Raw genomic sequence first — 18,244 nt, 5'->3', positions numbered from 1 at the left:
TTTGTCTAGCTCAGAAGGACAATTTATATAGGATATCCTTGGGGAAATGTGGCTAAAAATGTATGTTGGGGCCCTATTAAGTAAAGTATTTAATATGGTCTCAAGGCTAAAGAGTTTCAACTTCTCTTTGTAGGTACTGAGGAACCTTTAAGTTTCTAAGTAGAAATACAATAAAATAAAAACATTACCTTAAGGCATTAACATCCAGGATGGCAGCACTAATGTCCTCAGAACGTGAACTCCTATTGGATAGGCTCTGTATGTTCTCAGTTTCTCCAGGAGAGGACTGTGTGCAGAGAGGTATTAGAACCCATCACCCAGGAGGACCCCGAGTACACAAACTTTGGCACCACAATACCATTTCTTACTAAAAGAAAGTAAGGCTCCTTGGAGAAAGGGCTGATTTTTCAGGTCTCTGCAGAATATTTACAAGATATGGTAAGTCTAAAACATATTTTCATGCCACAAAGAGAGTAAACTGTCAAACACTATAGTGCCTCGGTCAAAAAAACTCAGAAGCCCACCTGAAGGGATTACCAACAGCCAAAGAAGAAACAATTTGAGCTTCAAAATAACAAAGAGTATAAAAATATATTAAATAATACATTCAATGACATAAAATATACTAAAAATTATAGTATCCATAAGTTAATAAATATACTTAAAAACTTGAAGGATACTAGGGAACTAACTCATTACTCTGAAAACTAGAAAATAAAGGAGAACATTGTACATTTATCCTAGTTGTCTGGTACAAACTGTACAGATATTTAATGAGGCAAAATTATTTGTTATAAAAGAATTTCTGTTAGTAAATGTAGAATGAATAATCACATTAGGATATCACCATTTTGCAACTCTAAATGAAATAATGGACCTATGCTATAATCAATAGCTACTAAACCTATTAGGTGAAAAGTTGATGGAAAATTTTATGTTTATCACAAACTTTGTCAGGTTGACAACATCTGAACCCAATAACCAATTAAAGCATGATAAAAAGAAAGACCACCAAACAGTTTATGCCTCTTAATGTAATGCAACAAAAAGTGAATAATAACACCTATGAAATCTTTTAAAAAAAGCTTTAAAAGCTTCATCTGGGTAATCCTGTAGATTTAACTACCAATATACAAGAAATACAAGAGAAACACTCCACAGGAATACAATTTACAAAATTCAGAATGTGCTAAATTCTGTAGCGCAATTGATCATTATTCTTTGTTTTTCCATCCCCACCTGAGGACATTAGTTCATCCCTTATTTTTAGAGAGAGGGGAAGGGACAGAGAGGGGAAGGGAGAGAGAGAAACACCAGTGTGAGAGAGAAACATTGATTGGTTGCCTCCCATATGCACCTGGACCAGGGATCAAAGCTGCAACCCAGGCATGTGCCCTGACTGGGAATCAAACCACAACCCTCTGGCTATGGGACAATGAGCCGACCGACTGAGCCACATGGGCGATCATTATTCTTTAAAAAATAAACTTCAAGAAAAAAATTACAGGTGAACCTACAGATTTTTTAAAAATCATCAAATGTAATGTGGAAACATTGTTTAGGTCCTGATTTGAGTAAAACATAAAATATATGACATGATTAAATTTGATATTGAATGTCTCTTATGATATTAGGAAATTATTGTAAAATTTGAGTCGCACTAATGATATTGTAGTAATGTTCTTTTTAAAAACCCTTTTATATTACAGAGATGTATTTGTAATCCTAAAACTTTTATTCTTAAATATTTATCAGTAAAAGAATATGATGATTGGGAGTACATCCTAAGAACCCTGAAACACCAATCCAAAAGAACCTATGCACCCCGATGTTCATAGCAGCACAATTTACGATAGCCAAGAGTTGGAAGCAACCTAGATGCCCATCGGTAAATGACTGGATCAAAAAACTATGGTACATTTACACAATGGAATTCTATGCTGCAGAAAGGAAGAAGGAACTACTACCCTTTGCAACATCATGGATGGAACTGGAAAGCATTATGCTGAGCGAAATAAGCCAGGCGGTGAAAGACAAATATCATATGATCTCACCATTAAGAGGAATCTAAACAAACCAAACAAGCAAGCAAATTACGACCAATGACACTCAAATATGGAACAGGCTGACAGGGTCCAGAGGGGAGAGGGGAGAGAATCATAGAGGAAAAGGGAATGGACCCACATGAATAAGTATAAAGGACACATGGACAATAACTAAGGGTGGGGGGTGGAAAGGGGAGGGAGGTGGGGAGCATGGGGCGGGGGGCGGGCAGGGTTGGGAATATAAGACAGAAACCTGTACTTGAACAAGAATTAAATAAAAATTATATTTAAAAAAAGATATGATGATATATTTCAAAAGAATCTAATGGGCTGGGAGGAAGACTATATATTAATAATCATTTATGCTACAAATATGATTCATAAGTGACCATTTGTTATACTAATCTATTTATTTTACTATATGTTGGAATACGAGGATTGGGTATTCCGAGTGAATTAACGAATACTCAGTATTTCTGCACTACTCCCTGATCACTGAAATAATTAAGGACTGAAGATGACTACTGACAGACAGAAGCACAGGACAAAGCTAGAAAGAGCAGTTACAAAAGTAAAATGTCAATACATACATAAAATCCACTGTGAGAAGCTGCTAATTGATTCAGTAGGTGGTTAGAGAGACATGAGCAGAGTAGGAACTACAGGCCAGCTATTGAAGCTCAGTGAGGCAGAAAGCCCTGGGTGCCTAGAAATGAACAAAAACGGGAATAAAAGTATTGTAGGGTGGAACCTCACCCACACGGTGAACTCCCCTCACATACCATTTTAGAACCCCTGACCTTTCACATCACTGGTCCTGTGTTTTGGAATCCTCCCCTGAGCTTTCCTCCCCTAGCATCTAAGTCCCCTTAGAGGGGAAACAAGGACGGCCAGAGAACAGCCTCACGTGACCCGCCCCCATACAAGCCCTGCATGACTACTCCCTCAAGACAGTGAGGTTCAGACCCATATCCGAAAATCTTAGAAACAAAGCCTTGTGTCTATTGATCACAAGGACGATGTTTTCATCAAACTCAAGATAACATCTAGGCTTCAGGTGTGTTTCAGCTCAAGGCTAAGAAAAGCAGCAGAACCAGACAGCAACAGCCATGGCTGACAGCAGGACCAGCTACAATGATTAAGGACTCCCTACGCTAGAAGTGACCAATCAGTAAAACCCACCACCCTAAAAGGACACCCCTGGAAAGCTGAGAAATATTCTATTAAAATCTTCCCCAGAGACCGCCAGACAAAAACACGTAAGAGGAAGGCCCCAGGGCACGCTCTTTCTCTCTTGAGGACACCCAGGGCATTCCTTCCCCCTTTCTTCCCTCAAAGAACATAGCTTTGCTTTCTTTCTCCTAAGCTCCAAAAGCCCTTCTTTTGCCTCTGTAACTTGCTTCCTGAGTCCACACAGTCCAGCTGGTTCACTTCTTGCACAGCTCACTTATTTTTACCTCTGTGACTTTCTAAATACATTTTCACTTATATTTGAGTTTCTCCGCTGAGAATTCTTTTCTTTAGTAAAACTCAAGGACCGAGTTCTAACATCTGGTGCTGCTTGCCATTAACATAGCAGTAACTAAAATCCAGGCAGGAAGCAATGGTCAACCTTAAGAGACTCTTTGTTAGTGATTGCCCAAGAGACAATTTTAATAAATAAAGTCTAAAAGGTAGAAGACTGCCAACACCTACCTTTGTAACCCTGGGCTCTCTTAACTTCTGTAGGTTTAGGATCATGAAAGGGAAGGAACTAAAATAATAAAAAATAGCAACGGTAATTGTGTTGTGGGTACCAGCTCTAGGCTTACCACTGTCCTAAGCGCTCTGCATGCATTATTTTATTTAAACTTCACAACTCAGAAATGTGTTGTGAGCATTTTGCAGTACTTTCTAAAGAACTACTCAATGAAGTCGGCATCAACACGTGGCACCATTTTTCAAATAATGAGATTGAGGTTCAAAGGCCAAAAACTTGTTTAAGGTCATATTCCAGTTTCATTTAACATGAAAGAACGCTTTAGACACTCCATTGCATTGGACTTTATCGGCTGGGTGCAACATACTGGAAAACTTTAAACCCATTCGATAGGCTTAGAGGTTTTCAAGCCAGCACCACATTCCACGCATCTTGGTCTCACCTGGAAGAATAATCCAGCCTTCACTTACCCCCAGGAAGCCTGGGCTACTAGCTGGGAACTCTGGCCGGGAACTTTCCTGACCTTTTCTCCCAACACGCCCCTAAAGCCCCGCCCCTTTTCGAGTCGTCCCAGCCTCTGACCTTCAAACTACGTCTCCCATAAAGCCGCGCGAGGACACCGACCCTCTACCGGAAGTTAGAAAGGCTCAATCCGGCTCCGGGAAGAGTAAGTGTGGGGTTTTCTGTCCCTCGACCACATCCCCATTTCCTGTAGTCAGGTCGTGCGTGGTTAGCCGCCGCGGCGGCGAGGTAACGCGCTCGGCTCTGGGGGCGGCGACCAGTCCTCCGGGCTCTTTCGTCTCTGCGCTGTCCCGCCGGGCTCTGCTGGGTCCCCTGGCGCAGCCTCGAGACGGGACGCGGGCGCTGCGGCTCCTCGGCCGGCGTCCCGGGAGGAGACGGAGGCGGCCGGTTCTGGCACTTGCAGCCCAGCCTTCGGAGTGGGGGAAAGGAAATGCTGCCTTGGGCGTGGTTTCACTTTGAAACAAGAAATTCACAGTAGTGGCAAGAAAATAAACTGTCTCACAGCATTTGACTGTTTGAAGAGACCTTGCATGGGTGGTGCTTGATTGGTTAAATGACCACCCTGGGTGCCCAAGGAAGGGGAATGCGTTAAGTAATGGTTGGTGACTTAAGTGACAGAACCGTGTTAGAGGTCAGCTAGGTCCGTATTGAGCAATGTACATGTAACCTTGGGCAAGTCATGGCCCCGAGTTAGACACATCAGTAAAAGTGCATGTTGGTTTGGATAAAATCTAAGACCCTTGAACCCTAAGGCTCTTTTACATGACCTCTCAGAATAGTCCATGCTCCTCTTGGAAAGCGAGGACAATAGGTTATCCGAATCACCTGATCCTGCCTTCAAATCCTTACCCTCTGGAGGACCTGTCAATGAGAGATGAAAAAGAACATCAAGCAGTAGAGCTGGATTTCAGACTTTGCGTGATTCTCTAGAATGAGTAATGGTTCTCTTTCTAGATGGTTTTTGTGCTGAGAAAGCTGAGGTGGGAAATACATTTTCCACTTTTGCCTGAAAACCCTGCATAAGCGTCGCACTGCGGCAACTGAGTGGTACTGTATTCCCTGGAGGGAAGGTTTTGCAGTCACCTGGAGTGGCCTGTGGTGAGGCTGAGGAAGTGACCATGACTTCAGAGCATGAGGCAGTGAAATATTACTTAAAGTAAACCTAATAAATGACCTGTGTGATGATACTTTATAGAAAAGTTGAGGGAAAGACACCTTGGAAAGGAGACTACACCAGTCAGTATATAACAGAACTTTTCAAAACAACGTTCTGAAAAGTTACATCTTTTTTATTCACAATATTTTTAAGCATTTAAAAATCTCAGTATGAAGAGAATGGTCAGGTACATTCTAGAGTAAATCAAAAATTAAATGTTTTCTAATATAGAAGTCACTCTTGCTAATTTAAGTTATAAACAGATTTTTGTTATTAGGCTTTACCCAAATGTTCACACTCCTGTGAGTATATTTCACCTATTTATAAAAGTTTTCACCTATTCATTTATAAATAGTAGACAGATAAAGGAAAGGTGAACAGACACAAGCTAAAGTTAATCTCTCACCCATTTTTCCCCTTAAATTTTGTTCATACTACTACTGCTATAACACTGATCTGCCAAATTGTAGGGTCAGAACCCTGGAGACATCAGCTTTCAAACGTTATGGATTACAACCTTTCCTTCTTTTAAGCCTAAATATCTTGTTACTTAGAATGGTAGGATTCTAGTTAGGAACCCAAATATTTTCCTAACAGCATTTTATTTTATTTTTTTAAATTTATATAATTTTTATTTAATTCTTGTTCAACTACAGGTTTCTGTCTTATATTCCCAACCCTGCCCACCCCCGCCCCATGCTCCCCGCCTCCCTCCCCTTTCCGCCCCACCCCCACCCTTAGTTGTTGTCCACGTGTCCTTTATACTTGTTCATGTGAGTCCATCCCCTTTTCCCCTATGATTCTCTCCCCTCTCCCCTCTGGACCCTGTCAGCCTGTTCCATATTTGAGTGTCATTGGTTGTATTTTGCTTGCTTGTTTCTAACAGCATTTTATAGAAAAAATGTATACCTTACTAAAAGGTGCTTTGAGGAGTCCATAGACAACTGAAACATGAACCGTTTCCACCAAAAATAGCTCGATTTGTGCCCTACCACATTCAATCCATGTTTAGAAAACATTTGTTAGGAGATATGAAATAATTACTTTCTATACTTTTTCTTAAACAATGGAGTAATAATGCAAAGTTAAGTGTTTAAAAAGTTTCTTTGTTTCATTACTTAAAGTAATCAACATCACAACAGTGTGCAATAGTAGATCAGAAATATATGATCAATAATTTGTGACAAAGATAATATTGCAGTGCAGTGAGACAAAGATGGTAATTCAAGAGTGATGCCAAGTTACATGAATTACTCAATGAGATAAAAATGTGTCTTGACCCTTACCTCATATAATGAATAAATTTCACATAGGTTACAGAAATGAGCAAGGAAAAGCAACAAATGGTTTTCATGAGAAACTTAGTTTTTGAATAATTTACTGTGGGATTATAATTCCTCTGAGGGCAGGGACCTGTTTCTGCTACCCATGCATCTACGAGATTACTACTTGTCATCTGCTAAAAACTTCTGCCTTTACTTCTGTCTGCTCTAAGTCCTCTTCCCGTTGAAGTCTCTGTCTACTTAAAATCCCCACTTTCCATTGTAAAGCTGTTACCTGACTCCCTCTTCCAAGCATATGGCCCCCGATTTTACCAAAGTTCTGTATACATTATTTTATATACTCCTCATGTTGAATTAGATTTAAAGTTCTCAGCTGATGACAGTTTTGACGTGTATGCTGTGATGACATTGTACTACTAATCACCTTTTGAAGAGCATAGTGTTTGGGAATCCATAACTATTGTTCTAATTATATCAATACCCAGATAATGTTCAATCATTGATATAAAAAGCAATTGCAATTTTTTTCTATTTTCCTTTTTTTAAGGAAGAAATGTCTTCTATAAAGAGAAGTCCAAAACAAGAAATAATTTCCCAGTTTCACTGCTCAGCTGCAGAAGGAGATATTGCCAAGTTAACAGTGACTCTCAGTCATTCTCCCTCTCTTCTCAATGAAACTTCTGAAAATGGCTGGACTGCTTTAATGTATGCTGCAAGAAACGGGCACCTGGATGTTGTCCAGTTGCTACTTGAGAAAGGGTAAACATTTTGGGCTATACCATCTGAAGGAGTATGTGGTTTAATTTCTGAGTCACATCTCTTCTTTTAAATTTTTCTTGTAGCTACATTTATATCCTCAGACTTATAAATGATTCATTAGTTCTGTTAACAAAATGTAGCATAATTTCTAATCAAAGCTTATAACTTTTTATTGAGGAATTAACTCTCCATACTTAATAGCAAAACAAATTTATGAAGCAAAGCAAAATTAATCTAATGCTTTCCCCAAAAGAAAATGTAAATCTACCCACTGTGACTATGACAAATTCCTTGTAAAATTTAAATAGCTAATAGCACATACTGCTTTTTAATTTTATAATTCTCCAAAAATTAAAATATCTTATATCTCTAACTTTATATCATTTATGATTATTTATTTTAATCTTCCCACTTGTAAATTACATATTAAAATGAAAAAATTTATGTAGTCATTAAAGAGAGGGACTACATATGTATCTAAAAATATTTTACTATAATAAACACTGGAGAAAATGTTTATTTCCTATTATATTTTTTCTTTTATCTGTAGGTGTGACAGATCCATTGTCAATAGATCAAAGCAGACTGCACTGGATATCGCTGAGTTTTGGGGATACAAGCATATAGCTAACTTACTAGCTAATGCTAAAGGTCAGAAGAAGCCTTGGTTCCTAACCAATGATGTAGAAGAATGTGAAAATTATTTTGGCAAGACACTACTGGACCGGAAAAGTGAAAAAAGAAATAATTCTGACTGGCTACTAGCTAAAGAAAGCCATCCAGCCACAGTTTATATCCTTTTCTCAGATTTAAATCCCTTGGTTACTTTAGGTGGCAACAAAGAAAGTTCCCAACAACCAGAAGTCAGGCTTTGTCAGCTGAACTACACAGATATAAAGGATTATTTGGCTCAACGTGAAAAGATCACCTTGATTTTCCTTGGAGTAGAACTTGAAATGAAAAAAGAGTTACTTAATTATTCTGGGGAAGTCCCAAGAGAAGAAGATGGGTTGGTTGCCTGGTTTGCTCTTGGTATAGATCCTGTTGCTGCTGAAGAATTTAAGCAAAGACATGAAAATTGTTATTTTCTTCATCCACCAATGCCAGCTCTTCTGCAATTGAAAGAAAATGAAGCTGGTAAGAAGTGAACAGTCTATACTTGCATCAGTAATAATCTGGTTTTGGGAACTGTATTGCAGTTATATTTATCTGCAGTTCCTAGGGGGCCTGCTTTTTTCCAGTAAGCAGTGAAATTATATCTTCCTTAGAAACTTGTGTAAAGTTCTCACCCTAAGGGACTACTCTCCTGGGAAGTTACAGCAGTCTTAATCAGCCAAGATTAATTTCTCCACAATTAATCCTAATGTGTGATGGTTTCATTTGATTCTTCAGTGAATAATGATTGAGCACCTGTACACTGAGCCTGATGGCAAAGACCATTTGGTTTTGTTTTCTGTTGCTGGGTATGCCAGTTCTTGCGCGGCCTTTTTATGCCATGGTAATAAATGAGGGGGTTTAGTCTAAATTCCACTTAAATGTTATAACCTGACCTATGTTTAAGAAAAAGAAAGTCTCCACTTTGCCTGCTCTATAGATAATGAATTATAGGTAATTAAATATGGAAGTCAGAAGTCTTATTGAGAGGTGATTAGAAATTACCGTGTCCCAGGTAAGAGATTGCAATGGCTTGAATTGGTGGAGTGGAGGGTAAAAGAGGTGAGACACTTTGGAGGCAGAACTGATAGGACTTGGTCAGTAAGTAGGCTGCTACAAGTGAGAGTAACCTGGACTGTGACCTGCATTAAAGTGATTATAGTACAGCTGGAGAAAAGGAGATCCATTCAAGGTATAATTTGAGAAAAAATTTGACAGTACTTGATGGGATGCATATAGAGTACATAATAATGAAGGAAAAGATCGAGAATGCCTGCTAGGTTCGAACTTTAGTAATTTGGTAAATAATAATAGTATTTTTGATAAATAATGTAGGGTGATGAGTAGAGCAAGGAAAGCAGGACAGACTTGAAGTAAGTAAATCAAGATACTAGTTTTGGGCAGCCTAATTTTGGGGGGATGTTAGAATCTGGAGAGAGGGAAGGAGAGGAGGTCTGAACTAGAGATACCCATAGGGATTCATCAACCCAAAGATGGCATCTGAATCCCAGGAAACTACTAAGATTACTTAGAGAGTGGAAAGCAAGTGAGAAAGAGACTCTCAGAATCATGCCTGAATCCGTCTCAGTTTAGAGGTCAGGTAGAGGTAGAGAAGCCATCAACGGTGATGTTGACAGTGTGGCTACCAGATAGGAGGAAAACAGGAGACATGGAAACCATGAAAGCAGAGTGTTTGGGGGAGGTACTGGTCGAATGTGTTGGATGCTGTTGAGACTGAGTACGGTGAAGGCAGAGTTGTTTTGTTTTATTTTGTTTTTTAATAAGAATCTTTGGCTTTGGTAGTATGAAGGTGTTAATGAACTTGACAAGGGGAGTGTTAGTGGAATGGAAGGAACAGAAGCTAGATTATGACAGATTGAGAAGTTAATGGGAGGTGAGGAAGGGGCCACTTGTCAGTGTTCATCTTCCCTCAGGTAATGAGGAAGGTCCTTACAGAGACATGAATGGTGTAAATGCAATATTTTTAATGCTCTGCAGTATCCAGTTGTAAATAGGACATGTTCCACAGTGACATGAACCAGTAGTGGCTTAGTCACAAAGGTAGATACAAGTTCCAATAATTTCCTAGTAATACTGTTTTTTATAGTTCAAGTCCAAATTAGGAACTGCCTTTGTAGTGTATTTTTATAAAAGCCTCCATTATAAAGTCACCATTTGTAAAGTCACTATACACCAGAATCTTGTATACCCAAAATTTCAAAATCACCTATAATAAAAGTCTGAGCTAATACAGTGTGTAAGATGGATGTTAGTACACCTATCTTATATGAGATTTATACTTTATTAGTTCAGATTATAGTTAAATCTAATTTGCATTTGCTATATGTAGAATTAAATCTTTTACTTTGTGTATATATCATAAAAATAGGAATACTAGCCCCTTGATCACAGAGCTATTCAAGAGTATATGTCTTTATTGTTACTTAAGAACATTTATATTGTTACAATATATATATCTTCATTATGATTTAAGAACATTTTACTTATATATTAATTTGTTTATAATTTGTAACAAAGTTGAAACTTTTTGTGTTTCTCTTGAAGGGGTCGTAGCTCAAGCAAGATCTGTTCTTGCCTGGCACAGTCGATATAAGTTCTGCCCAACGTGTGGAAGCACAACTAAAATTGAAGAAGGTGGCTATAAAAGAGTATGCTTAAAAGAAGACTGCCCTAGCCTTCATGGTGTTCACAATACATCATATCCAAGAGTTGGTAAGCCCTTTATTTTACAGTGAAATCTCAGCCATCTGGAATCTTAGGCAATAAGGCATTCTGGGAAGACAAGATTTTCATTTGCAGACAGATTAACATTTTTATTAAAATCATGTTTAGTTTCACCATTAAGATTATAAAAATATTAAGTTATTGCATACTTTCGTGACTTTTAAGTAAAGGGCATTGTACATAATTAGCCAGAGACAATAAAAAAAAAGAGAGAGAGCTCCAACATTCAGTACCTCCAGTATCACCAAAGCAGTACAGTCTGGAGCTAGCTTCTCATAACTGCTGGTATCTGCCTGTACCTCCTCTCCTTCTTCTAATGCATGTTTTGAGTCTGCTGGGCATTTAGAAATCTGATAACCCAGCCCTTTAAAACTGTGTGGGGGAAAAAATAGACGAAGCCACACCTGCAGAGGTCGCCTGGGAATAAGTAAAGTGAGTGGTTTGGTGACATCTGTTTTTACTGCTGGAGAGCCTCTTATATTTGATTCCTGGATCTCAGTCATGATACGGGTGGGATAACTCACTAGATTAGTGACTTTCGGAGATGTGAACTGTTATTTAATTTACATGTATTTGTATTTTTTAATGGCTTAAACTTGATCATAGAGCCATCTTAGCTTTTAAAAACATTTTGTTTAAGGATTGAAATGGAAGAGAGAGGGAAGTTTACCAGGGTAAAATTTGAATTTTCCCCATGCCATCAATGTACTCTCTATCTGCTCAAAACTTTTTTTCTTATTAAAGAACGTAAGAGTATGTCTGGCACCATAAGTGCACAATAAATGTTGTTGCTAAGATGAGAAGAAGGACAAAAGCAATCTTTCACTTCACTGACAGTATTCTATACAACTTTTTTGAAATATTGTCATTAGGCAGAAAAGAAAAATCTTTTGTAACTAGACAACAGTGTTGTTCTTACTGTAGATACACCTTATAATTATCCTACTAGACAGGGACCCTACATACACAATTAGTCTCAATTACTTTTTCCTGTCATTCATACATCTGATTTTTTTTTAATAGATCCAGTAGTAATCATGCAAGTTATTCATCCAGATGGGACCAAATGTCTTTTAGGCAGGCAGAAAAGATTTCCCCCAGGCATGTTTACTTGCCTTGCTGGATTTATTGAACCTGGTAAGCCTTTTAAAAATAATTTTTATTTAACTTATACTTTCCCAATAAAAGTTTTAGACAACTTTGAGAAATAATCTTTGGTAAATTATCATGTTATAAAACAGGTATTACTAAAATATTTTCTGTGTACTTTAAATGATAATTGTTGTTTTTACTAGTGGAATAATTTTGTATGTTTTAAAATTCCGATATTTGCTCTTTCATATATTGCTGTTATCTAAGGTATCCACATGACTTGTACCTCACTTCCTTCTGTGCTACACTCAGCTGTCACCTTTTCAAAGAGGCCTTTCCTGATAGCCCCACATACATGAGTTAGCCCCATATTCTGCGTGCACAGTCCCTGTTATCCTGCCACTTTTTTTGCTGCAGTATTCATCACCACCTAGCCTGGTATGTGTGCACGTGTCTATCTGTTTATCATTCTCTCTAGTTATCTGTTCACACTAGAAAGTAAGATCCATAAGGGAAAGGGCTCTATTTTATCATCAATGTATCCCAAACCCTTAGGGCAGTGCCTCTTAAATACTGGAAGTTCAGTAAATATTTGTGGAATAAATGAATGAATATATCTAATTAATACCTTTTAATCTCAACCTCTAATAGTAATCTGCATTGCTAGATAATAATAGTAATAAACACATGTAGAGCCACACTGTGTTCTGAATGCTTTCCATATATTAGATCATACGATCCTCAGCAATTTTATAGATGGGGCAATAAGGCACTGGGGTGGAATAACTTGTCCCAAATCAAGTGGCTAGTAAGTGATAGGGCAGGGATTCGAACCTGGATAGTTCGTCTCTGAGTCCATCTCCAGTAGCTCTAGGTTTGTTTGTTTCATTGTGCTTTTCCACTGTCTAGCATTCCATTTATGAATATTCTGAAATTCTTCTACCCATTCTACTGTTGGTCATTAAGCTTACTTCAAAGCTCTTGCTATTACAAGTAACACTACCATCAATATTTTTATACTACTCCTTATACATGTTTGCAGGAGTCATCTAGAATACATACCTGAGAGTAGAATGGCTAGATCTTAGAATATGGGCATCTTAACCTTTTCTAGATATTGCCAAGTTGCTCTCTCAAGTGTCCCTGCCAGTTTACATTTCTTTTAGCAGTACATGAAATTTTCTGTTATTCCACATCTTCACCAACTTAGAATTTTCAGACTTTTTAATTTGCCACTCTGATGGATATGAAATAGTGTGTCATTATAGTTTTCATTTTTATTTCCTGCTAATGAAGTATCTTTTTCAAATGTGTATTAAACATCCAGTTTTCTCTATCCCTTGGTTTTACATGCTTATGTTCTTTGTCTATTTTTGTTTTGGTTGTTTGCCTTTTTTTTAATTGATTTTAGAAGTTTTTTAATATGTATTATATGTTACTCTTTATTTTATTATGGTCTTGCAAACATGCTAGTCTATGAATTATCTTTTCACTATGTTTTTTATGAACAGAAGTTGTTAATTTTAATATAGAAAATGTATTACTCTATTTGAGAAAGAAAGCTATATTTAACTAGCAAAATATTTCTAAACTTCCAGATAAATTTAACTTAGAATATATTCTCTTTATTCTAATTCTCAATTCCAGCAAATCAAAATGTACATTTATTGGCATCATTTTATTTTGTTGTAGCTGAGTCAACAGTCATCCAGAGCAGTGATTTTCAACCTATTTCATCTCATGGCACACATGATCTAATTATTAAAATTCTGCAGGACACTAAAAATATATTTTTTACTAATCTGACAAATGAAAGAGGTGTAATTTTGATTGATTTACAAAAATAATAATAATTACTTACTCTTTTTGCTCCAAAGTGAATTTTCAAAAAATCAGGTGCCTATACTTGTATATAAGAATTTTTGTTACCAAGAATTAACCAATCAGACACATCCTTATTCTGTGACATGACCAATAAGATGCAAATCTGTTACATGACATACATATTTATGATTTGAGACAGGTCATTCACACTGGACAGCTATTGTTGTATTGGCTGTTATCATTTTTCTATTTGACAGTCTAAGGGAAGAGAGGGATCAGTGCCCCTTACTAAATAGGTATTAAGTATGTTTTTTAAATTTCTGTGGCACACTGCTTCAAAATCACTAATCTAGAGGAAAGTAATCATTTAGAAAGAAAAATGCTGAATTTTATGTAATGTTGCTTTTAAACTTTTAGTGTTATGTGCTTCTAACTAATTTGAAGAGTTACCTGCAATAACTGGCAACATAAGAAAAAAAAGAGTTTGAAGATTTTAGTGAGGAAAAGACTAGCCACTTATAATAATCATGTAATGGTAACATAACCATTCAGTAATGATATATAAATGAAATACTGTTTTAAAGTGTTTACATAGGGTTTAACCAATAGTAGGTGCTAGATAGTTGTAGATGTTGTTTTTTAAATGTAAATAAAGATTTGGACCTTTAAGAAATAAAAAGAATGTTGGTATTTCGATTCTGTATGCAGTCATATACTTTACCAAATAAAGTTTTCTTGAATTCCAATCCAATTTCAGCCTGTTTCTGATTCTTTGAATTAGGTTCTGTCCAAAATGATTTCCAAATGTTTGAACTGTTCAGAGCACAGTACGTCCAGGGCATGTTCATCAGCTGCTTGTTCTTTTGCCCTGTTTCATTAGGGGAGACAATAGAAGATGCCGTTCGGAGAGAAGTAGAAGAGGAAAGTGGAGTCAGAGTTGGCCATGTTCGGTATGTCGCTTGTCAGCCATGGCCAATGCCCTCCTCCTTAATGATTGGTTGCTTAGCTGTGGCAGTGTCTACAGAAATTAAAGTTGACAAGAATGAAATAGAGGATGCCCGCTGGTTCACTAGAGAACAGGTAAAGTTCAATTTAATTTCCCTCTACTATTGATTGTTCTCTGACTGTATCGGTGTAGGCATGCAGCAAGGATACCTGCTTTCAGCGGGTTGATTGAATGACTGTTGCTCTCTCATCATGAGTGGATTACAGTGTAATTGATGGGTCCTATGTTAATTCATTCTATGAGATTTTTCAAGTAGTGATGATTTTGTGCCATTTTCCAATTTCAAACGCCATTCCTTCAAATTAATGATGCCTTTCAGTGGACTTAAAATAGGTAACCATTATTTCAGAGATGAGAAACATGAGTGTTATATTTAAACACTTTATATTTAATTTATAGCTTTAAAAGGGTTATCTCTTTAAAAATATCAGTAAACATGCTTAAAATTTGTGAAAAGTTCAGTTTAAAATATACTGAAGGACAAGAATGACAAAACTGTGTAACAAAAATACACTTTTAAGAACTTTTTACAACATCATTAAGTTTTATAAGGAAAGATAAATTACATGTATGTATTTTGCATGACCCAAAGTATTTGTAGAAAACAAATGGATATTGTACAGTACTGACGACCTGCAGTCTTTTCCAACTTTGTCTAAATAAAATGTATTTTATTTTTGCTCAACCTTTAAAAGTAGAAATAAGATTTTTTTTCAAAATTTTATAAAGTGAAACCTGTCCCAAAAGTTGACATCACTTTGAAAATAAGTGTGAAGCATATGCTTTACTTTTTCGTGACCTTATTTTCGTAAAGGAATATACGTTACTCAAGTATTTTAAAAATTGAATCACTAACTCCTTGAAGCAACTAAAGATGCTGCACTAAATATTTCATGTTGAATAGGAATGTTATTTCTTTCTCCTGTTGTTATTCACTATAAAAGTCATCACATTTCAGTTGAATCATATAACCATGGAAGTTGTATTTAACTGTAACAATGTTGAAATCCTAATACATTTTATTATGGTGTATTTCAGGTTGTGGATGTTCTGACCAAAGGGAAGCAGCAGGCATTCTTTGTGCCACCAAGCCGAGCTATTGCACATCAATTAATCAAACACTGGATTGGAATGAACCCCAATCTCTAAATCAAATAACTCGACTTTCAGTACTAATTAATTTCTTATACCACTTACTTCTCAAGTGAGGTTAGAAATGTTCATTGCTCTTTAGAATGTCACAAGACAAAATATCATATTGGATTTTTAAAATATTTTCAAAGTGTACATTTTATCTTAACTACAGAATTCTTATTTTTGTGAGTTACCACATTGCCTCAGATTTTAAATTAAAATCTGGACCATCCTTCTATCTAGAACATTTTTGGTTGTGCTCCACAATTCTATTTCACAAAACCATATTTCTAATAAGAGAAATCATGTTGTAAAGAAATATGTTCCAAAAATGTAAGTACACTGAAATCCTAGCACCTCTTGTAAGCATTAGACTAGTCATTAAAGATCCATTGCTGAAATTAATAATGCACACTTACAAGTAATTCTCAAAGATATTAAATCTCATATACAGGGTCCGGCAGAAGTAATGCCTGCTTGAGCGTGGTTGCTGGGGTACATGAATGTCTCACAGGAGATGGACAGCAGTTTGAACATGTCACCTAAACTGTCATAGGATGTACTTGAGTGTGATGTTATATTACAGAATTACATACCTATGATTTTTTAATAAGAGTTTGTAATAAGTGGGCATTATTTGTACCAGACCCTGCATATGAACATCGTTAACAAAAACACTGACTTGATGTCACATCTTTTTTGAGAAATCAGACAAAATAATTTTAATGAATTTTGAGCTTGAATTTTTAGTCTTTCATTACCATAAAGTATCTTTCAGTTGTCAGTAGCCGATTTTTGTTCATCTTCCCACTGTAATTCACTTTTTCTCCTAGTTTCATCGTTCTAACAGCGCTGCAGTTACAGTGTTGCTTCTAGTCTGTTTTCATGGGTTAAGAATTTTCTGTTTTGACAAATCCACAGAATAAGTAAGAGCATACATTGTGTCTGGGGCCTCCTCCTTAAACCTAAACTTAATTACTCTATTTTTCTGTTAGAGCTACTCAAAGTCTTAAGACAAATCAGGATTCTCTGCTTTTTCACTGAAATGAAATGTATTTGAAAGGAATTCTCAAAGGTCAGATGTTATGTAAATCACAGAAAGATTTACATATTTTTAAAAATCACTGGCTTTATGGTATTTTGTGATAAGGAATATATCTGCATTAGCAAAAAGCTATATAATCATTACTAATAACGTCTGTTAAGTTCATATGTAACATTTTGCTTTTGGCCTTAAATCAACACATTCTAAGAAGGCTTTATAAAGGAAGTATGTTAGAAATGAATCAGTAAGATTCTAGAGAAAGTAAATTGTACTTCACAATTTTGCAACCCAGAGCTGTCATATATTACAAGGCTGTTTTGAAATTGTTTTAAAAGGGAACTGGAAGAGACTTAAAGGATAATAATGTCTAGAGTTCATTGCCCTTCTTTTATAGATAAGGTAAAGGAAATACTGAAAGGTGAATTTAATTAATTTGTTAGAGTAAATTAATCAATGAAAGTTACCCAATTACAATTTATAATTTTAATACAATTTATTATATTTACAGTTAAGTAAGTTAATTACAGCTGTATACTGTATAACTCAAAGAAGCATTCTTCCTCTGATCAAAAGTAGAAACTACTACTAAAAGTGTATATAAGATAAATCAAAATAATAGATGATAAGAATAAATTCAGTTTACCAAATACTGTTAATTAAAATTTTAGATACTAAACTTTATTTAACTTAAATAAGATCATTTTATTAGGTAAAACTTTGTTTTATTAACAATCAAGGGTTTTCTTAGTAATTGATGAAAGCTTATTGATACCAGGTCTTTAAACAAAATTAAGACTTATACAGGACATTTGGATTCATAATAAAATTTGAACTACAGGCATATAGAAAATGCTGTGCCTTGATTATTCTGAAGTATAAAGACTTAAAGTTCAGTTTACTTCAAATGTATTTTAATATTTATAGATCCTAAGGTTACACCAAAAGTTTTAGGATAGCAAAGTAAAATGCAAAGTATGAACACTCAATTGTAAATTTAATTTTTTGATATTTAACCCTGTACTAAGGGAAAATCAGTATCTAAGTAAATTATTATTTTAATAATCTCTCTTAAATTGTTAACCTCTGAGAGGTGAATAGCTATATGTAAGTAGAAGAAATAGCCAAGAAATGGTAAAGGTTTAAGTGCCATCAATGTATTCTAATGGAAATAAAGGTAACCATACATTAAAAATTTTATCTATTCTCTGTTTTGTGTGTTGTGTGTGCTTTTTAATGTTTTGATGAATATCTTCTGAAAAAAATGGAAAAAGCTAAATTTC

The 18,244-nt window shown here is 36.0% G+C and overlaps 1 protein-coding gene across 3 annotated transcripts; it reads left to right on the top strand.

Annotated features, from left to right (window-relative positions):
- Nucleotides 1–4,365: 4,365 nt before the first annotated feature.
- On the top strand, nucleotides 4,366–18,161 carry NUDT12 (nudix hydrolase 12). 3 transcript variants are annotated; one of them, XM_037032255.1, is made up of 7 exons: nucleotides 4,368–4,411; nucleotides 7,253–7,464; nucleotides 8,015–8,601; nucleotides 10,684–10,851; nucleotides 11,887–12,000; nucleotides 14,660–14,859; nucleotides 15,824–18,161. In XM_037032255.1, exons 2-7 carry the CDS (start codon nucleotides 7,259–7,261, stop codon nucleotides 15,932–15,934), a joined length of 1,386 nt encoding a protein of 461 aa, XP_036888150.1. In that variant the 5' UTR covers nucleotides 4,368–4,411; nucleotides 7,253–7,258; the 3' UTR covers nucleotides 15,935–18,161. The 3 variants fall into 3 exon arrangements, with proteins under 3 accessions (XP_036888151.1, XP_036888150.1, XP_036888152.1); XM_037032256.1 differs by lacking the exon at nucleotides 11,887–12,000 and having other exon boundaries at nucleotides 4,366–4,411; XM_037032257.1 differs by lacking the exon at nucleotides 4,368–4,411 and having other exon boundaries at nucleotides 7,290–7,495.
- Nucleotides 18,162–18,244: the final 83 nt, after the last annotated feature.

This window comes from Sturnira hondurensis, unplaced genomic scaffold, assembly GCF_014824575.4.
Source record: "Sturnira hondurensis isolate 20B ecotype Veracruz unplaced genomic scaffold, ASM1482457v3 Scaffold0021354, whole genome shotgun sequence".
NCBI classification, from domain to species: Eukaryota; Metazoa; Chordata; class Mammalia; order Chiroptera; family Phyllostomidae; genus Sturnira; species Sturnira hondurensis.
The sequence above is the reverse complement of the archived record's forward strand: the minus strand, read 5'-3'. Positions and strand labels throughout refer to the sequence as shown.